The sequence below is a fragment of the Doryrhamphus excisus genome, chromosome 20 (assembly GCF_030265055.1).
Source record: "Doryrhamphus excisus isolate RoL2022-K1 chromosome 20, RoL_Dexc_1.0, whole genome shotgun sequence".
NCBI classification, from domain to species: domain Eukaryota; kingdom Metazoa; phylum Chordata; class Actinopteri; order Syngnathiformes; family Syngnathidae; genus Doryrhamphus; species Doryrhamphus excisus.
The window spans coordinates 2,159,256-2,184,284 of record NC_080485.1 but is presented as its reverse complement, the minus strand read 5'-3'; the positions used below and the strand labels follow the sequence as shown (position 1 = coordinate 2,184,284).

At 41.9% G+C, this 25,029-nt stretch overlaps 1 protein-coding gene across 2 annotated transcripts; it reads right to left on the bottom strand.

Moving 5' to 3' along the window:
• Window positions 1–530: 530 nt before the first annotated feature.
• Window positions 531–23,171, bottom strand: thbs2a (thrombospondin 2a). 2 transcript variants are annotated; one of them, XM_058058864.1, is made up of 24 exons: window positions 23,111–23,171; window positions 21,847–23,010; window positions 21,663–21,731; window positions 21,032–21,585; window positions 20,484–20,568; window positions 17,221–17,420; window positions 15,910–16,050; window positions 15,353–15,446; window positions 14,875–15,045; window positions 13,269–13,445; window positions 12,345–12,518; window positions 10,466–10,593; window positions 10,218–10,370; window positions 9,308–9,526; window positions 9,121–9,228; window positions 8,888–9,047; window positions 8,693–8,811; window positions 8,388–8,622; window positions 5,277–5,504; window positions 4,924–5,195; window positions 4,762–4,859; window positions 3,345–3,484; window positions 1,964–1,994; window positions 531–1,625 (listed from the first exon to the last, which is right to left on the bottom strand). In XM_058058864.1, the coding sequence occupies exons 3-24, from the start codon at window positions 21,724–21,726 to the stop codon at window positions 1,622–1,624; spliced, it is 3,555 nt and encodes a 1,184-aa protein (XP_057914847.1). In that variant the 5' UTR covers window positions 21,727–21,731; window positions 21,847–23,010; window positions 23,111–23,171; the 3' UTR covers window positions 531–1,621. The 2 variants fall into 2 exon arrangements, with proteins under 2 accessions (XP_057914847.1, XP_057914848.1); XM_058058865.1 differs by lacking the exon at window positions 1,964–1,994.
• Window positions 23,172–25,029: the final 1,858 nt, after the last annotated feature.

Here is a 25,029-nt window from a genome sequence, read left to right as displayed (position 1 = left end):
CACTTCGTAACTCTTCATTGGGATCTACCATTTGCCACATTTAAGTTTGATGGGGAAATAGACTGAAAACAAGTAGTTTAAATGGCGTGATGCCTTTGAACGCGGCACCTCATTGCTCATAGTAGCACTGTTGAAATAGTTTTTTGACTTTTTTTTACTGGTATCTTTTAGTTTGACATATACAGGTCATTTGGAGCTGTTAATACAGACTAATATATATAATCCTGTTCCGTCATTTATCTTTCTGAATGGGCTTATTTCAGACATATTCAGACTCATAATTAATTAATTAAAAAAATGTGATTAAAAGTTTTAATCACTTGACATACTTGTTCGCAAGTACGTTGATAAAAATAAAAATTTATTTTGTCAAAGATTTTTGTTGCATTTTATTCTGATTGTAATCATTTTCAACAAATTACTAAATATCATAAAGTATTAAATATCTGCACTAAATCCTAAATGGTAAATGACATATCTTCCTTGTATACGTTCTTAAGGTTAATATGTAAATAAGAGTCTTGACAAAATGGTGTACAAGTGATTTATTTATGAAACACAACAAAAAAATTTACATTGACATTTTGTGCATGAGAAATTTCAACTCAGGTAACCTAATTTCTACCCAGACAAATAAACCCATATTTATAGGAATGGTTACCATGTGAATATTCACACTGTTAATGAGGCCATTGCATATAATTACTGCGCATAAAACCCCCAGACCTTTAGCTGTTAATGTGATAATATCTCTATAATTATGTTCCAGAGAATGAACGTGAAAACAACATTTATTCTATTACACTTCCTTTTAAAAGAATGTTGCTGCCAAAGTCAACTGCCTCAAAGTGTTTCAATTGCGTTGAAGGGAATGGCGCAAGCAAATTTAATGAAGGAACATTTCAGATCTCCTCTATAAGCAGGAGGGCGGATGTGAACCTTTGTCTGGAAACTATTATCACATCCTTTAACTTGTCATTATCTCTTGTGGACATTTGTGATTCTCAGTTATGCGCTTTTGTCAGTGTAAACAAATAAATAATTATTTACAAACTCTAGCAAAAAAATGCAAACAAAAAACAAGCATAAATAATTTACAAAAGGAATTATAATACAGACTTTAAGTATAAACATCTTTGGCCTTTACTATATAAAAAAAAATCATTCAAGTCCTCCATTAAAAACATTCAGGATGAAAAGAATGAGCAGAAATGCTAAAGAACAGTAAAATCATCTTTTAGTTATTGATACTGTCGCATATTGTACAGAAGCCGTGAATAAGACACCAAAAAAAAGCCACACTTGGGTGACAGATTGTCGAAAAGCACATACAGACTTTAAGTGGTTGTACAATGAGTCCTTTAAACATGTAGTCGTAAGTACATTAGTTATAATGACATATTCCGCATACTTTTTGCCACTTATGTCAGTTCTTCTGACTCCCGCCTCCAGTGAGGGGAAAGTATACATACAAGTCACCCGGAATACAGGAAATCAGAGTCATCATTTCCTATCCAGCGCGGAGACATGGAAGAGCATGGAAAGTCTCATTTATGTTGAAATGTATTCATTGCCGACGCGCTGTTTACTTTGACGTGGTCCACTCGCCATCTTGATTCAGTTATCTGTGGAAAGATGGAGAAAATAACGGCTATTAGGTGCGTGTTTGTAATCAAGATGCACAACAACGGGCGAGAGGTAGCACGTGTGCCACGCTCGCCATAAGTGATTGCGAGACGACTGCAGGCTTTTCCGCTTTTAAATGCTTGACAGAAAGTTGGAAGTCCTTGGAACACAAACGCAAACACACACACACACACCGGCGCGCGAACACACAAGGTCTTCCACAATGCATCTGGTGGTGCATTGTACACAAAAAAAGCTGATAAGCACCAAAACTCTTTTCGTTTTCACACATTTTTGCTTGGGACAAGAAAGCAACACGTAACACGCACACTGTTACCTTGTCAACCCAGTCGGCAACTCCAGCTCATCTGAGTATTGAAAGACATGTTGAAGGGTTGAAAGAGTTTGCATAAATAAAACATCACATCACAACCTTTGCTTCTGTGATTGGTTACTGCCTGTGTGCTCACATTGCGAACACACGGGATACCGCCATGAGTAGAATCTGACATTTCCAAACACTGCACACTTGCACAGTCTAGTTAGCGCTCATGAAAATAGCTGAATAAATTATGGAAGAAGAACAAAAACATCTCACAACACACCTGAATGTTTCAATAATGACGCAAACATTTGGAGAAAATTAGGCAAATGTTGGAAAAATGTTGTGTAACATTAACAACAGCATTGCAGTATCACGGTTAACTGCTTTCAGATCTGACCGTGGGAGGTGCATTCCCACTAAGTAGGATTCCTTATATATGAATGGAATATTTTCACTATTACACCAGAAAATACCGGTTTACAACCATCTAAATACAATTTTTACTATTATTAGAGCCCTCTAGACACGATATGACACGAAGTTCCCTTTTCACTTGTTTTACCCAATATAGAGTTGTAGACATAATAAGAGTTCATAAGTCATTTCAAGCTAAGGGTGAGTCAGAGGCATACCATGTCTGTGAGGAAGGAGGGTTTTTTTTCGTAATGAAGCCCCCCTCCTTTCTCTCAAAAGTGGAGCTAACAAGTGAGGGAGATGATTGATTTTTGTCATGTTTGGTGATTATATACCCTCGGGACACTCATTACCCACTGTAACATCATTAAAAAAGTACATTTGCATATTAAGGGACCTTTTTAAGATTCCAAATTAAAGGCTTTGAACTTTGAACCCTGCAGCTTTTACAGCAGTACGGCTAATCTATGACCAAATTCTAATCTTGTGACATCTCCTTTACTTCAGAAGTACTACTAACTGTACTACTAATTGTTTAAATGCTGTGCTGCCTGCAAGCAGCTTTCTTTGACAGGAGTTCATTATACATATATAATGTATAACAACAATGTATAACAACAATATATATAACAGTATTACAACAATGACCTCCTGTAATTTCCAATGGCTTGACAAGCTCTTTGTCAAGTAAAAAGCTCCTGGTCTTCATGGACTCTTGTGCACATTTTATGATGAGGACTGTGGGACATCCTGATGAAGTTTGTGTGCAATGACATCTCAGCCTGTTACGGCAGAAATGCAGACCCTTGGCGGTCAGCGCATCATGGTTAGTGGAGAGGATGGAATGTGTCGAACCTGAGCTAAGCTAAGGTTTTGGATGCAGAAGTGTGGTGCATCAGTGTTCTATATGTACAAATACAACACTTTCCACATATGATTGATTTGCAAGTGCTGAGGAAACAAAAGAGAGCTTACTAACCTCTGCACTCGTACTTGAGGTCGGAGAAGAAGACCAGCTCTTGTGAGAAGACAAACAATCCTAACCTTCCGCCTGCAAAGGTCTTGTCATAAACTGGTCCTGAGTCGGCCATGATCTGTTTACCTTCATACACAACAACCCTGCCAACAACACGATAAATACATTACACTCTACACATCTGCACAATGTATACTCATTGGACACAAATGGCGTTCAATATCATTAAATCTGCCTGTAATAAGTAATAATGATGAGTTTTGAATGAGACTACGAGAAAGATACTGTATTCATTGACAAAATTGTTGCAGTTGTTTGCATTGGTGTAAATTAATGAATGAATCTTTTACTGTGATGCCACTGGATGCATTTCATAAATACTGTACAAGTACAAAATAAGGCAAATACAGAAATATGCAATACAAGTTATAGAACGGTGACAATTATACCATGACAATAACAAATAACATGTTCTACTACTATCAACAAATAAGACAGGGAAATCTTAATGAATTCACATGATCTAATAATATAATGCTGGAAACCATACAATTTGGAAAGCTGCACATTTCTATGTGGCACAAACATCCACATGAGATCAAAGAGAACAAAGTAAAGTGCAAAATATGAAACTCTGGACTAATACAATCAGTGAAGTTATAAAACCGGTCATGAAAATACAGTAAACCTCGGATATATCGGAAATTCGCTCACAACGGACAAATAAAAAAGAACCAATTTTTCTGTAATGCATTTCCAATAAAAATTCATTGCATATATCGGATTTTTTATAACGGATTTTGCCTATTTCGGACAAAATCTCCAGTCCCGTTCCAATGCATTTCCATGAAATTTCCCTGGCATATATCGGATGGCCGCATCGTGGCGCTCCGATTCGCCGAATCGTGACAGGCCGCTATACGACGTCATTTGCAGCGTTTGCAGCGTTGCCTGCGTGTCCAGGTACATTGGAAACATAGTCAAGGAAGTGCCTTTTTATAACGGATAAAATCCCATTTACGCATATACCGGATATAAATCCGATATATGCGTAAAACGGACATTTTCCGGTATACGCATATAACGGATTCCGCTTATATCGGACAAAACCAGTGGGAACAATTGAATCCGATATATCCGAGGTTTATTAGATCATAACATATCATAACAGATAACAGAAGTATCAAAGGAAGACGTCTTACTCCCCTTTTGCATTACTTGTGCTTTCATTGCAAATTGCACATTTAGAATCCTAAGGCAAAACTTATAAATAATTTGGGATGGCAGACTTACTGAGCTAGCAAGCTTGTTGCCGTGTGAAGTACGTCATCACTCATGCACGACATCATCACCAGAAAAACTAATAACGTCGTTAATGAATTTATGCTAATTTACAATTGTATGAAGATGAATATCTCACCTTATGAAACCGGTCTTTGGTCTATGAATGAGGTGCCACCTGTAAGCGGTGTAATCTTTCCAGCCAATATTCTTGGGGTCATGCCACAGCGTTCGGACCTACGTGAAATGAATAACATTCAAATTAAATGAGTCAACAACAAAGCTTTCAAATGTAGCGTACCTCTCCAGGAGTGTTTCCCGTGTGCCACAAAGCATTCCTGAGGTTTTCTCCGGTGCCGGTGGTCGAGTTGACTACTTTGAGCGACACGCCAGAAATGCCGAAAGCCTTGGAGGGTTTGTCCTCCCAGTAGGTTTGTGTGATCTGCTTCCACATCACCACATAAAAGCGGCCGCTCGACTGGTAGCCGAAAACAAAGCCTGCGTAGTCGTCGTCTCTATCGGTGTTCACATACATCGTGCCGCTGAAGTCCACAGCACTGAACTCATCAAAGCCTGGTGCGCATAAAAGAAAAAATGAGCTTTCCCACTTGGACACGCGTTCAATGGAAGGGAGTTTCCACGTGTGGTTCTCACCTACGGCGATGCCTGGGTCAGAGTTGGCGGTCTGAACCAGCTCTTTGCCCTGGTGCCTCACCACCCAGTTGGGGTCAATTTGAGTCGTTCCCTTCGGGTCCAAGTGGACCATCTGGAATTTCCTGAAGTCTGTGACGCTGATGGCGTTGTTCTCCGGACACACATCAACGATATCTGGGATGTTGTCATTGTCAAAGTCGTCCTTGCAGGCATCGCCTCTTCCATCACCTGGTATAGAGAAGACATAAGAAGGTTTCACCTGTGTTGCATTGGACTGAACAGGAGATTTAGATTTTATATAGCGCCTTTTGACAGGCCAGTCACTTCACAGTGAAAACCATTATTCATTTACTCAACAGTGCTGGTAAACTACGTTTGTAGTCACAGCTGCCCTTGGGTAGACTGATGAAACCTATTTTCCGTTTGGACTTTTATTGTAAGCGGACAATTGACTTCAACATTTAGACTCTATTCCTCAAGGACACCGGTGTTGATTCCAAATTTCAATTGTGCAGGAAAGTATTATAATATATAAAAGTTTGGGCACCCCTGATAATTTTCAAGATTCATTCATTCATTTTCTACCGCTTATGCTCACAAGGGTCGCCGGAGGTGCTGGAGCCTATCCCAGCTGTCTTTGTGCGAGAGGCGGGGTACACCTGCGACTGGTGGCCAGCCAATCACAGGGCATATATAGACAAACAACCATTCACACTCACATTCATACATGGACAATTTGGAGTGGCTAATTAACCTAGCATGTTTTTGGAATGTGGGAGGAAACCGGAATACCCGGAGAAAACCCACGCATGCACGGGGAGAACATGCAAACTCCACACAGAGATGGCCGAGGGTGGAATGGAATTGAACGCGGGTCTCCTAGCTGTGTGGCCTACTCGACCGGCGTGTTTTTTCACGTTTTCTAGAGGACCTGAATGTGGAATATGCTGTTCTTTTGCCATTTAAGTGATGCACCACTTATCCTCTCAACAATTAGCCTCTCTCCAGAATCCAAAACGGTGCGGCCCCATCATCTGTCATCATACTCTGAATCAAAGTATCGTTCTCTTTGCAAAAACACATTTTTCATACCTAATGCAGTAGCCAGTGAGCACAATTAAGCACATTTTCCAAGTCAGTGAAGCTAAAGCAGTCATCTTTTGTCATGCCGTGATAACTTTCACCGATGTTATCCAAGGACCGGTTGAGCCACACAGCAGGCTTGGAGCTCCCAGTGGAAAGGAGCAAAGGACGGCCAGTGAGTCATGAAGGCCGCCGCATGGAAGTAGCTCACTGCTTTCTGTCATCGTGTTTGTTATGGCACACGCGGCTACACTTCTGTCAAATAAACACTATCTGACAAGCTGTGAAGCGAGTGAACGCATCAGCTGGATGAAGGGCCTTCCTCTTTGGCGGTCTGTTTCCAGTTACACACAGCTGTATCAACTCCAGGTAACGCTGTGCAATTTGGGCACAGCAAAGTAATCAAGAGGAAAGCTAAAACAAATAAAAACTTAACAAGCTGGCGTGTGCCCTTCTGGGCTTCTTGCTGAATTCATGCCGGATGACATCACCCACGCCAAACGCAGACGTTTGTCTTTCCACTGCCACATTTCAAGTACGACATCGAGACAACTGAGAACAGTGATAGAACGCCATCATTACAGGTGCACTTGTTGTGCGCGGGCATGTGTGCACCATTGTTTGATATAGTAACAATTTGTATTGGTGACAATGAATACGAGCAGAAAACAACATTTTGCCAAGTGGACGTCCGCTAGGGTGCATCAAAAAACACTATTATTGAATTTTGATATGGCTGGGTACTAAAAGTGTTCCAATATATGTAGAAACAACACATAGAAAATATTTTTCCAATACATGATTATTTAGGGGTGCCACCATACATCTGTTTTTGTGGAATAAAGTGGTGAACAGTTCAATGGTCGCTATGGAGATTTGAAGTGATCTTTATATTTTTGTTGGTATTTATACTCCTATTACATATTACTAGCAAATTTGTGGTTTTGTTTTTGTAATTTGAATGATTTGTAGTCATATTTATAGGTATTTAGTGGTCATTGCCTCTACTGTAGCTAACATTAGCTAGCTACAGTTTGCTAATGACAGTTAGCTAATAGCTGAGTTAGCCTAACATCAACAACAGTAATATAGAGTAGACAGTATTACTGATGCCTCATATTTATTGAGAGTAGTACTGTAGTCCTACATAATGTGATATCCACTTGTCCATGTATTATTTTACAACTTTTTGACAATTAGACTAGAAATTGCACATTTTCCGAAATTTATAAAAGTTTATGTGTGAGGTGGCACACCTAAATCTCAATGGATTTCCTCAAAACTTTGCCAAAGACATTTTTATGTTCATTAGAAAAAACTGAATGCTAGCCAAATTAATATTATGAATTAAAAATTTCCCATTCAAATTTGATAACGTCCGCAGATTTTAGAATACGTCTGAAAGCAGATTACCCATTCTGAACTACCACTAATCGTGTTAATAGTCCTCATAATTGTCACTAAACACTGCAACGCTAAACTATGAGAAAAAGAGTCATAAACATACAGTACTTGAGATCTTAAGTACAATAATAAGCGCAGAAAATGCGTACTTCTTCAAAGTAAAACCTGTACTCCACAACTCCAATAATATCCATCCATCTTCTATGGTGCTTGTCCTCACTAGGGTGGTGGCGGTATGCTGGAGCCTATCCTAGCTGACTTTGAGCGAGAGGCGAGACAAACAACCATTCACACTCACCATCATTACCTGCTATTAATCTAACATGCATCATGTGTGAGGAACTTGGAATACCTGGAGAAAACCCACACAGAACATCCAAACTGCAAACATGCCAAAACGGAGGTTCCCAGATCTTCCCAATCTCCAGACTGTGGAGCCAACACACTAACCACTAAGGCACTGCGCGGCCATGTCGTATACAATTAAATTAAAAATAGATACTTAGCCGATGTAGGACTCCTACTTGTGATTGAGGATGTTTAAATTGCCGTGTTCGTACTTTGACTTTGTGGAACATAAATTCTACCACGATCAAGGTCAAGCACCAAACAACTGATCCTCACCGTCAACGTCAAGCTGGTCTGCATTGGGGGTCAGCCTACAGTTGTCTCTGTCATCGGGTATGCCGTCATTATCGTCATCGTAGTCACAAGCGTCTCCTTTGCCGTCCTTGTCGTGGTCTGCCTGGTTGGCATTGGCCACGTATGGGCAGTTGTCCAGGTTGTTCTGGTGTCCGTCTTCATCTATGTCCTGGTTGTTGTCACATTGATCTCCCACCAGGTCATTGTCCAAGTCGATCTGTTCAGGGACAACAGAATTAGGAATGTGGATGCATTTCCTGGCTTGAAGGTCGAGTGTGTGACAGTGCCTGCAGAGGGTTGTGCAATAGTGGACAGTTGTCGCACTGGTCGCCGACTCCATCCATGTCTGTATCCTTCTGGTCGGTGTTGTACACCAGTGGGCAGTTGTCATTCTCATTCAGTATTTCTAAGGACGCAAAGGTGGATTACGGATAGAAAGCACAACAACAACATGGCGTATTTATCAGGTTTGAACAACTTACCATCTCCATCAATGTCTACAGCACAGGCGTCCCCTTCACCATTGTGGTCCGTGTCAATCTGGGCAGGATTGTGTTCATAAGGGCAGTTATCACAGCGGTCACCGACTTCATCCTTATCGAAGTCAAACTGCCGAGGGTTGTAAAGGAGGGCGCAATTGTCCTGAAAAATGTGCTTAAGTTAGAGAAATCTGTGGCCTCGCAGGACTGAATGACGTGGTCTTCATGTTCCGCACCCTCTCATCAAGAATTCCATCATTGTCATCATCTTTATCACATGCGTCTCCTTGGCCATCTTTGTCAAAGTCCTCTTGTCCAGAATTGGGCAGACTGGGGCAGTTGTCCTGTCAAAGCAGATGAAGGACTTCTGATGACAGGCTGGTTTCCACAGATGATGACAGGAAAGGCGGTTGAGTGAAATACCTTCTTGCAATGATAGGTGGCATTAGCTCCACACACCAGGTTGTGATTGGGCCAACCATCGAGATCCGAGTCTTCCCCGCAGATGTAGCCATCACCAGCGTAACCGGTGCGACACTCACACTTGTACATGGGGTCGCTGAAGTGGCTAATGTAGATACATTCAGCAAATCTGTGACAGTTGTGGGTCTTGTCCTTGCAGGGATTCTCTGGCTCACACACCTGGACAAAAAAGACAGAGTATGGTCCAATTGTTGTCATCTGTCCGAAAAGACCTTTCAAAATAGAGACGGATAAGAAAGGCATTTTGGACAAAGCACTTCTGGACGCTGTTGATTTGACAGAATCCCACTTAATGCATCACACATCCCGCAGTGGCTCACCACTACTGCATAAGGTATTCACAGCTGCCACTCATTACAGGAGGACCAAAATATAACTTGCTTTGAAAGCCACTCCATGAGCTCAAAGAGAAGAAAGTGGCAGTGAAAGCAGGCCTTTGATCAAAAAAACATTTAAATGGAATCATTCAATGCCAGCGGTGAGACAATTCCTGTATTCCCAAATCAAATAACTGTGCAACTGGGGCATGGAATTAAAGTCGGGCATCGGCGAGGGCCAAAAGAGGGGCAAAAAAAGGAACATAGTCACAGGGGCATATTGTGCTGTATTTCAAGCATTTTGTGGAAACACTGAGTTTTAAAGGTCCAATTACTTCCTACCAATATATTTAATAATGTGTTATCTGCTATTACAATACATAGATTAATTATTTTACAGTGATGTGCCAATGTATGTGTGAAAGAGGCCCCCTTTGTTTTGATTGAGTGTCGACATGTCAGTAAAGACTGTTATGGACTGTGTACAAAATGTAACTGTTGTCCAATGGAACTAATAAAGGTGACGGCCTCACCTGTTTGCTCTTCTTGGCAGCTTCCACGCCCATCCCGAAAGGTTGGGTACCCTTGTAGCGTTTCGGGCAGGGCAGGCAGTGGAACCCTGGATCTGTGTTGACGCAGCGCTGCACCCCGCCCACGTTGAAACACACGTCAGATACCATGTCACACTGAAGGAGGAGGAGAAGGAATGAAAAAGTGATCATGACATCAATGTGCCTTCGTCATGCGTAGGTATTCATAAGTTCTAGGACAAAACCTTCACCTCATTAATATCTTCACAGTGGGTACCGTTTCCTCGGAAACCAGCTGGACACGGCCCGCACTCCCAAGAACCATCTGGAGCACTGTTGCAATCCACTCCCCCAAAACATGGGTTAGACAGACAGCCATCTGCAAGGGATGCACATGGTAGACTTGAAAAAACATTTCAACATTGAGAGTACAAATGTAATTTAATTACATTTAATTTAATAACAAAAACAGCAGAACCTTGTTTTTCCTACGCTCGGGTTTTTGATGAAATGATCACAAATATGTCTTTGTTTTTGTACACTGTCAAACAGTGTCCCTAACAAACTAGTTGAATGCCCAAATAAAGCACCCATGCATTGCTGACTCAGTCTCTGTGAAGAATGGATTGTGGTTCTTTTAGAGTTGGGACACTATAGACCAGGGTTGGGCAAATTTTTTGACTCGCGGGCCGCATTGATATAACAAAATTTCCGGGGGCGAGGGCAGACTATATATTTTACACGTAACAGTCCACCTGGTATTATTGTATCTGTAAAATTGTCATGCAATCTGCTATTATTATTTATTATTTTATATTTATATTTAAATATTTAAAAAATAATAAAATATTATAATAATTAAAATAAATTTTAAATAATAATTATTATATTATTATTATGTAAAATATGCAAATATAACAATATTATTATATATAATAATATAATAATTAGCATTAATATAATACATATAATAATCATAATAGTTATAATAATAATATAATAATTATTATTTTAATTTTTATTATTATTATGTGCTTGTGTCTCCTTTTTCAGGAGCACTTTGTAAACAACAGACCATGTCAAACAACGAAATTGATACAACCATCAAAAGGTTGGCTCAGGCCATGATGCCAGGTTGTATGTTGAGTTTAAATTAAATACTTTGGAAAGATTGGGCGGGCCGTATTCAAACACTTGGCGGGCCGGATGTGGCCCCCGGGCCGTAGTTTGCCCACCCCTGCTATAGACAGATTCCGGCCAGGAATCCTTTAATCGTATATATATTATGTGTGTGAATGTGATTTAGGTGTTCATAGAACGCACACAGAACAATATGAATTCAGTTTCTGACTCTTTCCTTCCGTCTTTCAAACACTGCATTGTGGGATGAGTGTTCGATTTTGTGCTTTTCTTACTTAGAAGGGCTGCAAAAAAAGTGGCATGTTCCGGAACTTTGATAAGGAAGGTGAGAAAAAGTACCGAATTCTGAACACTACTGAAAGAAAAGAAGCCATATAAAACTATAAAGGTACTGTTCCAATCGGATTGTTATGGTTCCTGGTTAAAACAGGTTGCAGGAAGAACAGTTTAGGGAGACACATTCCAGAACTGCTACTGCTACTGAAGTTTACGGGATTACGCCGAAGGAGATCGGGAAGACCTGGGTTGGAATCTCCGCTTAGGCATCTCTGTGTGGGCATCTCCCCTTGCATGCTTGAGTTTTCTCCAGGGAGTCAGGTTTCTTCCCAAATTCCAAAAACATGGATGTTAGGTTAATTGGCGACTATAAATTGTCCATAGGTATGAATGTGAGTGTGAATGGTTGTTTGTCTATATGTGCCCTGTGATTGGCTGGCCACCAGTCCAGGGTGTACCCCGCCTCTCGCCTGAAGGCAGCTGGGATAGGCTCCAGGATACTCCTGTGACCCTAATGAGGATAAGTGGTTAAGAAAATGGATGGATGGATTAATTGGATTTACATGATTTCTTATGGGAAAAATGAATTAGGTTTTTGGACATTCTGGTTTTTGTCTGAACCTCTGCAATGGATTCATGACTAAAACTGAGATTGGGACAGGATCCAAACAGAATCATGTAGAACGAGTCTGTGGACAAAAATCAATTTCTCACCAACAGGGCAGTCTTTTTTGTTACAGCTATCACTGTCGTTGACCTCGCCGATGCACTTCCTGCCGCCATACTGAGGATGAGGGCTGTTGCATTCACGTGTCCGACTTTTGATCCCGCCGCCACATGACGCCGAGCAGGTTGCCCATGGAGACCAAGGTCCCCAACCACCATCGACTGAAAAAAAGAGATGTTGTTAAAAAAATCAGAACTCTGCAGCACACGGAAACCATGTTCTCACAGTGGGATTACTCCAGCTTCCCCACACAGTACTATCATGTTAATACTAACTCAAAGAAAAAAAACTTGCAAAATGTGCCTTTGTGAAGAAACACTGTTCATACGCACAACTAAACGGTGCTCTTTGTTATTTGTAGATTTGTACATTTAAAATAGGAGCTAGAGCTATGTAAATAATACAACTTTCCTCATGTAGTAGCATTGTAGTAGATGGCTAATTATCTATTGAATAGCCCTGTCAAGCTTTGATTGTGCACGTAACATTAATGACGCTTCTGCATGTCTGTTTCCACAAAAGGCAACTTTCAACTTATTAAAAAATTGTTTAAAAAACAGTTTTCAAATATTTTCATTTTTCGGCTCCAAAACACTGCAGTCATATAAATAATCAGCCAAAATGACATCTTTTCTCAATGTAAGGTAAAGATGTGTTCACTGTAAATCAGTATAGTATATACTTAGAAAAAATGCTAATAAAGTGCTTGAGTGAACAGATGCTTTCAGAAAAAGAAAGGCTCCTGCTTTTATGTAGTAGCCAGAAACACCTGGGACTTAACACAACAAAAGAAAACATACCGAGCTGATGTAGGTCAACATTTCCTGTAGGAGCCTAGTCCAAAACACATGGGGAATGTTGCCTTGGGGAAGCACGTGGCACAAGGCAGTGGCTCTGGCTGCAATACTCACTCGGACAAGGCTCCGCAGTGCAGCGCTGAGTCTCTCGCCCGTTCCCTTCGCAGTCTTTGCCTCCAAGTTGCGGCACAGGAGCGTTGCAATGTCGTATCCTGGTGATCTGGCCGTCTCCGCATGTCACAGAGCAGGATGACCACGGTGACCACAGGCTCCATCCTCCGTCCTGGCGAACTGAAGCAGCAAACATGTGGAAAAAAAACCTAAAGTAAATGATCTGCTAATCTGCTAGTTTTAAAAAAATGGCAACCAAGTTTTCTACTAGTAAATATTATGTGATTTTGTAGGCCAGGGGTGCTCACACTTTTTCAGCATGCGAGCTACTTTTAAAATGACCGAGTCAAAATGATCTACCCACTACAAAAATGCAAAACATCTATTTATTTTCAAATGTATTGAGGATTATTTGTACGTACAATGTATGTTGATGTACCTTACATAACCAAATGAGCCAATATTGCAAAACACACATAATTAACTATTAACATTTTTTGTAATTACCTGAGTTTACTTTGATGACTTGCACTGAATTGAACCAGCCAGGGATGCATAGTCCGGACAGTAGCTGCTGATAGCCAGCCTCAAGCACACTTCCAAATGTTTATCAGTCATGGATAATATCCGTATCATAATATCCGTATAATATTCCATATCCGTATGGAAGTGATATGTTTTTTGCCTTTTTACTTGGTCCAGTTTTTGCCTTTTTACTTGGTCCAGCTCCTTCACTCATTTTAGTGACCATAAACTTTAGCGAGGGCTTAAAATCTCGCAATTCGCCGACTAGCTTAGCACTTTGCATCGTTGTTTACGCATGAGCGGTGACCTAAAGGTCAAAATTCAGTTGTCATCTGATTGGTTGTCCTGTATGTCAATCAAGTAACGGGGATGGATGATAGGCTGACATCGTAAGTTCTGCTGCACTTAGAGACGTTGTTTGATTTGATTGGTCGCCCGAAGGGCAACATTCAGTTGTCATCTGAATGGCTGCCCTGTATATCAATCAAGTGACGGCATTGATGCTGGGATGATATTTTTGTAATGTCACGCCGCGATCGACCAGCGATCGACCAGTACCACCTCCGCGATCGACCGGTAGATCGCGATCGACTTAATGAGCACCCCTGTTGTAGGCCATGGCTCACTTTCAAAGATGCTCCAAGATTACTGCACTACTGTTTACGTCACGCTGTGTAAGCTATCATCCAGCCACTGGCTCAGATGCAGTGTAATGCTAACCCTGACCAATAACACCAGGCAATCTCCAAAACAGCCAATACATCTCACCACGCAAAATATAGCCAACATTCCTCAACTGGTATATTTTATATAAAATGACAAGAGTCATTAATATTGCATGACAGCCCAAAGTGAGTCAGTGGGTTTTTGGACATGAATTAGTGTTTTTTTTGGAAGTAACTTCTACTGCACACCCTGCAAGCCGATCATGCAGTCCAAACTCATTTGGATTCAAGCTCACTGAGGAATGTTGCACTGTGGGGGATGTCATCTGTGGTCCGTGAGAAGGGGGTCCAGTTTTCCCATTTTTTCCCAACACATTCTTCCAAAAATGTAAATTCTTAAAGATGATTAATTTTCTCACCACGGCTGTCACATTTGCCTGGGCTGCACTTGCGCGTTTGGATTGAAGGTCCTGTGCAGGGGTTGCTGGTGGCATCACATGACCTTCCCCTCTGCTGAGTTCCTGTCCCGCAGGTGACTGTGCACTCTGTCCACTCAGACCACGGTGACCAGCCATGCTCGCTTCCTTTTGCTAGAAACAGCATCGCAAAGATCCAAAGAACATACATGTACTTTTGACTTTATTCACATATATTGTTGAAATACAGATCAAATAACTGACACTTGATGCTTGTTCTGTCTGTGAAACGGGAACATTCATGCAACGTATGCCTTTAAATATGCCATTTAATAAGACCTTTTCACATTGATGACTGAAATTGTTCATGCCTAAATCCACACCTTCAGGCCATGCAATGACTAGTAAACTACAAACAGTACAACAGAGAACTGCTTCTTTCTAGTATTTGGGAGGCTAATAGAAGCTGCTGCATACTTACGTAGACAAACGGGACAACACTCGCCATCGATGAACGTAGGGCTGGCACATGCCACCGGAGGGCAGGTAATTTGGTGGCACACAACCTTGGATTCCTGTCATCGAGGAAAATGAAAGCTAAATGAGGTAGGTTTGTAAAAACCTCCATGGAGACAGTTCTCACAAATTTGCACAAGAATGAACGCACTGTGAATAAAATACTGACTTGAATATAAGACAACCCTGAATATCCTTGTCATGTGCTGTTATTGGAAACATCATTTAAAATGATTTTTTTACTCTTCCTGTGTTGTTTCATTACTTAGCCAGCCTTTGGAACACTTTTTCTGTAGTTCTCTGTGTCAGAGCTGGTGTGTGTGTGAGTGACAGGGAGAAAAGCTCTTGAGGAGTGGTCACTTGATGCTACCAGCTGGTTTACAGGTATAAATCTTTAGACCCCAAATATAAGACGACTCACTCCACTGTTTTAGGCTGTTTTCTCAGAAAAAAATCTTGCCTTATATTGAAGTCAGCATGGTAGCAGAACACTTTTTGTTCATACTAAATTGTGGTGAGTACCTGGCAGGTACATTTGGTGCAGCTGTCCACAACCCAGTCTTCCTTGTCATCGAACAGTCGGCCATCCTGCCAGCACATGCTTTTCTCTTTGGAGTTCTTCATCTTTCCAAGGGCCTCCTTCATCACAGTGTTCTCCTCCGTCTGGCCAACAACAACACATGAACTTGAATTATAGATGAGATTATCATGAGCGTCTTTCACACTGCCCTTAAAAGCTGGCTTTCCGATTTTTTTTTTCATTGCGAGTACCAGCACAAAATAGCTGGCCAAGGTCGGACTCGGAGGTTGTATCACACAAGGTGACTTCTCCTGACCTGAAGCAATTGTTGCGGTCCGACATCAGATGCTGGCAAGAGTGTTGTCAGACATCTGACAGCAGGATTCGGTGTCCCTAAGTTTATAGGCACATATAGGCGGTGTCCTATTGTGCCACTATTACGAGGCTGACATCTTTATATAAAAGAGATGGTGTTAAGGTATGTGGGTATCGCCATAGTGGACAACACAACTACATCAACCATTAAATTAATATTCAATCAAGCCAACATTTACACGTTTAACAAAATGTCAATATCCACCTTATTGACCACCTAAAGGGAAACATTTTTCAATGACCGAATCCTGTGTGTTAACAAAGGCTCAAACTGAAGTAAGAATGATTGATGTGAAAATGTGGATACTTGTGTAAATGTGATTCTCATGACTATAAATAACAAAGTGAGAAACGCTCATTCCAACCTCCAACCCAATTGGACAACAGGGCGTCTCTGGCTGGAGTCTTGCACTCTTGGCAACAGTCGCTGGATAAACGGCTGCCAAACTTTTGTGTGTCTTTGTGCGCTGAAAAAGGGAGGCAGCACTGAGCGGCGAGCTACAATCTTAAGACACCACTCGGTCTGGAAGCGCCTCGGGGACCCTTCTCATCTCAGCCGTTTTTTTTCCAAGCTCCATGCCCAGACTCTCTTATTGCTGGGAGGCTCCCAGAGGAAACACATGGGCTGTTTAAACACTGCCAGACATTAGACTGGACCCCGACGCTGCCAGGGGAACACTTCCTATATCCACATGTAGCATGTCGTAAAATCTGTCTTACACACAGTGCCACAGATACCAACAGTCAGTGGCGCTTGAGCTATCTTGGGGAACCATAAACAACCCTGCGGTGGCTTACTGTTTGCTTTTAAACCAACGACGGTGACCCCTTAACCTCCTACCTTCTAAAATAACTTCCTTTACTGAAAGGCAAATATACTGGATGGATACTCCACGTAGATCATCCATGACTGAATACGTTTGTCCTTTCCTACTCACCACTTTTTGCAAGCCGTCAATGAGATTACTGACAACGACTCGGAGGCCTTTGAGCTCCTGGAACATGGTGCTGAGCTCCTCACAGGAGCGTTCACACATGTCTGCGCCTGCGTCGTCTCTCTTCTGGCCTATGATGTTGGTTGTGATGGAAGGACTCACGTCCACGATCTCGGTGCTCTCGCTCACAATATTGGCATCATCTGGAAGGAGCGGAGACGTCAGAGGGATGGAAAACAGAAGTAGACTGATCAGGGAATGGAGGGATTTCCATTTCTTCTACAGCCAAGTAAGACAAGATTGCGACAATGTGAAGATTATGGTGTTTATTGCGTTCCTCAAAACAGATGCTCCGTCAGCGGTGTTAAAGACGGTCAATCTTTCCACGAGAGGATGACAAAGCGGGGTCAGCTGAGGAAGAGTGGGTGGGGACAGAGGGAGTGAGCAGAAATGTGGGTGTTACCCTGCTGTAATGAGAAAACCGTGTTTGTCGTAAATATGAGTGGACATCTCCAATATGGACTTCACAGACTGAAGTGACCACACAGATTGATTTACATGGAACATAGAGGATTCTGTTGTTCTGGTGAAATCAGGGGGCAATAAACCTGTCTGGAAAGTAACTAAAGTTCTAAAGTCACTCAAGTTCAGTTCACTTTGAGGTGCTGCTGAATCTACAAGAACAGTTTTCTTACAAGTTTCTCATAGGTTTTTTTGTCCCCATGACGGGTCATTTTACAGTTACACTCAATAAAAAAATATATATGGAAAGTGAGTCAGAAACTTTGTTTGGGCACTAGCTTCAAGTATATAGGACAAGTTTGTTAAATGCAATATTGTATGAAAAACTGGAGGTTTGACTGTAACTAAATACAGTAAACCTCGGATATATCGGAAATTCGCTCACAACGGACAGATAAAAAAGAACCAATTTTTCTGTAATGCATTTCCAATAAAAATTCATTGCATATATCGGATTTTTTATAACGGATTTCGCCTATTTACGTAGGCCTGACGGGCGTAACAGGGCCTAGCTTAATTAACAATTTGTTATGCTCAGAGTCCAATAAAGTTAAATTCTCATTACCTTACGTCTCTTTTCATTGCCCAGTCCAGGTACATTGGAAACATAGTCAAGGAAGTGCCTTTTTATAACGGATAAAATCTGATTTACGCATATACCGGATATAAATCCGATATATGCGTAAAACGGACATTTTCCGGTATACGCATATAACGGATTTCGCTTATATCGGACAAAACCAGTGGGAACAATTGAATCCGATATATCCGAGGTTTACTGTAAATTCATTAATGACTTGTTAATGTTTCCAATTAATCTATCAATGAAATATAGTCAAAAGCCCATCACTAAGCGTTTCATGAACAATTGAAGGATGCCCAGTTGGATACATTGTGGTTGTTTACAACGGTCCAGTTTGACTACCATTACAACTTTTCACATTCCGATTTGCTTTGCTTGGTGGAAATGAGGCGTCAATGCAAGTAGCTTTGTAGTAGTACAAGTAGCTCTTGTAGAAAGTACAAAGACCACAGAGGCCAAGCACACATGACGTCTTTATGGTGCAACGAGCCACATGACATTTTAAGCTTTTGCATCCACCCGGTTTTTCTGTTTTTTTTTCTCACTGAAGCCGCAAAACAGAAGTTATGACATGATGAGTTTTACAAATGCGTGACAGAGAACGCAGTTAGACACACATGCATACAAAGCACAAATCTGCTTTGGATCAAGCAATGCAAATTGGCAAAGATTAACAGCAGGCCTGAGCACTCTAAATCAAGAAGTCACCCAAAGTTGCCCAACGATAAGCCCACTCAAGCTACAAGTTATGTTTTCTTTCCTGCTTCGTCTGCTGGAATCATTCAAACCTCAGGAGGGCTTCACACTGCGTGTGAATGACAACATGCGCTCACGCTATCGTCGCTATCCTGTCACACTGGGAGCATGTGTGACGTGACATATCAGCTCGAGAGTACAAAAAACACTAAAAATGTGTGTGCTTTTTTTTTTTTTTTTTGAGTTTTTATCAAGTATGCATAGTTTTTATTGGCAAACGATGACGTTACTAAACGTCATCACCTTTTGTGCAACAGTAAAATCTCCACGTCATGTCTTTTGGTACACTTGTCCTTTAATACAACTTTTTGATATTTTTTAAAGGTGTACATAGTTTGATGCAACTTTTAACAAGTGTCATCTTCTTACAAACGACCTGTCAGAAAAGTTCCCACAGGGATAACTGGCTTGTGGCGGCCAAGCGTTCATAGCGACGTCGCTTTTTGATCCTTCGATGTCGGATCTTCCTATCATTGTGAAGCAGAATTCACCAAGCGTTGGATTGTTCACCCACTAATGGGGAACGTGTGCTGGGTTTAGACCGTCGTGAGACAGGTTAGTTTTACCCTACTGATGATGTGTCGTTACTGATGATAGTCGGACGCTATGACGGGATTCACACACCATTCACTCCCTGTGAGAAACACTTTTTTTGTCCCAGAACACCTGCGACACTTTTTTTCAGAACAAAATTCTCCATGTATGACATTTGTACGACAAACGCTTATCACTGAGTAGGAATGTAATCCTGCTTGTGGCAATGGAAAAGCGGCAAACACACCTCATATGGATCCACTTTGTCCCACTGTTTCCAGATCAGATGACCAGTAACTTTGCTAGAACTATGATTAAATACATATTTAGTCCATTTTTAAGCCCTGCTGCAGATCAGCAGCTTTTATTTCTCCTGAGAGCTGAGAAAAGCAACCTAATCAGCCAACGCCGTGACTTCACTGTGCATGTTTGTGTATGCAGCTGCAATCCGAGGCTCGCTCCGCACTGTGGTATTCCCTATCCCTGTCCTATTTTCCTTCCCAGGGTTTTATTCAAGTTCCCGTGCCAGTGGAAAGAGAAATGTGTAGTTTGCTGGCTGTGCCACTTTCACGACCTCCAGCCACCAGCTCCTTTTTCTTCTTAGGCATGAAGTAATGCTGTACACATCTAACCTGCAATCTGTTTCAACCTCTGAGTTAAATTCATCCAAAGTGAGTCAGCTGACGATTTAAGACACTGCACTTGCACGTGAAAGACTGACCCACATGTTTGCAGATCTGCAAATATAATTATGTTGGACTCAACCTTTGGCTTCCCAAGGTCACCCAAATACAAACATGCACGCTTTCGACGGAACTCAGCACGCTGGGAACCTTTTGGGGTAACTACTGAAAGAAGCAGCAAAATGTACCTTGCTTGGGAACCTCACAGTCTCGACTCAGGAGGATGTCGTCGATTGTGGTATCAAAAATGAAACGCACGTTCTGCAGAAGACCCTGTTTGGTGACATAAAAAGAATCATTCTACCGGAGTTATAATGATTATCTATCTGTCTGCAATGTACAAATGTACTAATAAAATCAACTTTTATAGATTGTTTCAGATTGGAAAAAACAGCATCTTTTAGCACCAAAATCAGTATTTTCCATGTACTACTATGGGAACAATGATGTATTATTTAGTATTGCATGCTTTGCAGTACAGTCACAATTGGTGTCTTGCTCAAGGGCATCTAATCATATCATATCATTAATGTTTCATACATTTTATGTTTATCAAATGCTTCATTGTTGCAGTTTTACTCTTCACACATTCATTTTCTAACTCTTTTCTTCCACATCCACTTGTAATTTAGGGTCTAAATGCGGAACAATGAGTTGCTGTGGAATGCTTTCCACGATTCAACATCAAAATGTGAAATGCGTCACCCAGCAGTGTGTCATTTGGGGACCGACTCACCCTAAAGTGGTTCTCCCGGATGGCCCCCTTGGCGACATACATGCGGCTGCCCTCAGCCCGGAGGTGCTCGTAGAAAGGCTCGTCCAGGATGACGCTGTCCACCAGGTTGCATCCCACGTACAAGTTGGCATTCTCTGCGTGGACCTGCAGCGTGATATTCTTCCACTGGGAATCGGACAGGTCCACGTCCTCGAAGGACACTATGTTCTGGGCTCCCTCCAGCCAGTAGACCAAGTCCAGGGAGTTGGCTCGTCCATTGGACACGATCTCAAACTGGCGCCGGCCGTCGGAGCCCTCGAAGCCCAGGAGGGTCCCCCGAGAGCTGCGGTCCTGGCGGATGCTGGCCACGAAAACGAAGCCCTCGTTGTTCTGGATTTGGCGCACTATTTGCTGGAGGATGGGGGCGCTCACCGGGGGCAGGTGGTCGAAGCGGATGAAGCGGTACGCGGGGGCGTCAGAGTTCTGGCCCCGGAACTGTTTGGCCCCCAGCGTCCTGCGGCTGATGTGACTTATTTCGAACAAATCGAAGGAGGTCTCGTCCTCCTGCTCGCCATCTACAGCCAAAATAAACGCTCACAAATAAAAAGTCTGGTCTCTAATGAGCCATCTTGGATGTTGAAGTTGATCCTACCTTGATCTTGAGCAAGTGAGTGGAGGAAGAGTAAAGATAAAGGTAGCAGGTAGCTAAGTATCATATCGCCTTTGAACACAAATACACGATTAGTTTGCACCTTTCACAGGTGCAGACAACAAATACAACATTACAATGCGATACAATGCTAATTTAACATTTGGCATTAGTTAGCATAACTTACCTAAATGTTTTGTTAATCCGGCAAAAAAAGGAGATGAGATAAAACGGCACCTCCAGTACCGGAGCAGGAGATTCCCACTGCGGGAGACGACATCCACTGACTGGAGGACGCAGACGCTCCTCCCGTCTCTTATAGTGGAACTCCGGGAGGGAGGAGGGTGTCAATCAAAAGTAGTTACTATGACATAGCTAGAGATGGGCTGTGATATAGTTACATAATTACCATACTATGACGTCACTGGCTGCACACAGGACACTACACACGTGCGAGTCATGAACGAGCCGTTCAAAACTTAAAAAAAAAATCGAGACTCACGGGTAATCTGTGTTAACTCGTTCACTTACGTACCCCGGCTATAGCGAAATTTAAAAATAAAACAAGTTAACATGCAATTAATTGTGCTATTAAGATTAAGATTAAGATATGCCTTTATTCGTCCCTCAGTGAGGAAATTTGTTGTTATATATATTAAATATTGTTAAGTTTCTGTTGTAGGTGACTCCTGTGAATGACGTACCCGATTCATTTTGAGGAACTTGTTGCTTATGCTAACTTTCTGAGCATCAGCATTCAGTAAGTGTGTGACACATATATAGGGCTTGTATTTAGGCAAATGTTGATCTGAACTCACAGGAAAACGTCAAAGTCAAGCAGGCAGGATGGTTGCTGGAGAAGGACCAAGCCGGTGCCGAGTCATCAGTGATTATTGTCCATGCCACACCTGCAGGTTTTGAACTCTGACCTCCAAAACTGGAGTCCATACATCTTTTTTCTATGTCGCTTATCTTTACTAAGGTCACATGTATGATGGAGCCTATCCCAGCTGTTTTCGGGCAGAGGCGGGGTACACCCTGGACTGGTGGCCAGCCAATCACAGGGCACATATAGACAAACAACCATTCACACTCACATTCATACTTGCTATGTCTGCAATGTAATGCGACTACAAAAAAAACAGAAAAATGTCAATACAATAGATATTATGGATGTTTCCACTTTGCTCACAAGTAGCATCTTGCGTCTGGAGATCGTCACGGATTCGCCAAGGCTTCCCTCTGTGGTGTCTGAGGGAAAAAAAAGAGGGGCCATAAGACCCGGACGCAGCTTCACAATACGATGGCTTCCGTCTTGAGGATGGCGAGCCATCATTGAAAATGAGAGTTCCTTTTAGGGGAGGGAAAAAAGAGAGAAAATTAAGTATGGAGTGTTTGTGTTATGTTATGTTTGTGTCTTTGAACAACTTGGACTCACTAAGGTGACCCACCTTAAAAGCAGTAGTGATGTGGATGTAGAAATGTGGAACGCTGCTCATGCATGATTAATACTTCACGTTCAGGACTGGAAAAGCCTGAAACTCTGAGATGAACTCAAATAAATTAGAGCCAGTCATAGCATTTTTAACATTTTAATATTATTAGAGCCCTCTAGGCATGAAATAGCACCCCTATAGTCACCTATATGCTTGTATTCCCCAATATAATACATATAATAACAGAAAGCCGACCGAGTGGTTAGCGTGCAGGCCTCACAGCTAGGAGACCCAAGTTCGGTTCCACTCTCGGCCATCTCTGTGTGGGTTTTCTCCGGGTACTCCGGTTTCCTCCCACATTCCAAAAACATCGTCCATAGGTATGAATGTGAGTGTGAATGGTTGTTTGTCTATATGTGCCCTGTGATTGGCTGGCCACCAGTCCAGGGTGGACCCCGCCTCTTGCTGAAGACAGCTGGGATAGGCTCCAGCACCCCTGCAACACTCGTGAGGATAAGCGATAGAAAATGAAATAACAGAAAGCCATTTGCCATAAATAATATTGTGTTACTGTAAATGTAAATGTTTCAGTGCAAGGGGGGGCTAAGTGGGGGTCAAGGGGGCGAATAGAAAGTGACCTCGGGGGCTCCCATTTGACTTTTATCTCGGTATGGCTTATAGCCCCAACAGTAGTGCCCATGTTATGGATTATTGTGCCTGTTGCGAGATAAGTCAAACCTGCAATAAAAGCCTGTTGTCTGGTGCTTGTGTGTCTCACTGAATATTACAGTAACATACCTGACACCTAGTGACCAGTGTAGAATACTACATATCATCACACCGTATTTGGATATTTCTATTTTAGTTCATTTAGCTTGGTTGGTGGGTAGGTGGGTAGGTAGGTTGGTAGGTAGGTTGGTAGGTAGGTAGGTAGGTTGGTGGGTAGGTGGGTAGGTAGGTAGGTAGGTAGGTAGGTAGGTAGGTGGGTCGGTGGGTAGGTGGGTAGGTAGGTAGGTAGGTTGGTGGGTAGGTGGGTAGGTAGGTAGGTAGGTGGGTAGGTGGGTAGGTAGGTAGGTAGGTTGGTGGGTAGGTGGGTAGGTAGGTAGGTGGGTAGGTTGGTGGGTAGGTGGGTAGGTAGGTAGGTAGGTAGGTAGGTAGGTTGGTAGGTAGGTGGGTAGGTGGGTAGGTGGGTGGGTAGGTAGGTAGGTTGGTAGGTAGGCTTTCTTTATTGTCATTGCACAATAACACAGCAGTGAAATTGCCAACGAAATGTTGTTGCCTGGCTCCTGTATAATAATAATAAATAATAATAATAATAATGTGGAGAATAAATAGATGACATCAAATATGAACAATGTACAGCATAAACAGTAATTTGTACAAATAATTTAAATAATTTAGAATAAATAATAATAATGTAAATGTAAATTATGCAAGACATTATGAGATATTTTTATTATGACTAACCTAATGATGCTGTCTAATCAGCATCTTGATATGGCCCACCTGTGAGGTGGATGGATTATGAATTATGAATGTTCTCAAACACAGATTTAGACTGATTTGCAAACAGAGGTTTTGCATATGTAAACATTTCACATCTAACTAGCAAAAACCAAAGTGTTGAGTGTCTATTTTTGTTGAGCCTATAATATATATTTATGAATAATCCTTTCGTGAAAAGTGACAGATATGTGAATTATTGTAAAGACCATCCCAAGCCGCAGGTTTTCCTCGAAAAGAGCAGTTAAAGCAAGTAACGCTTATTCATTTCCAAAATACCCTGACAGAGGTTTCCATCAGTTTCCATAAGATCATTTAGCAAACGTGAAGCACCAAGTAGCACAGATCCACGTGCACACGCTGCAAGATGTGAAGTGGTGTCACTTAGGTTTGATAAACATCTGCAGACTCCGTGAGTCTTCTCCAAGCGG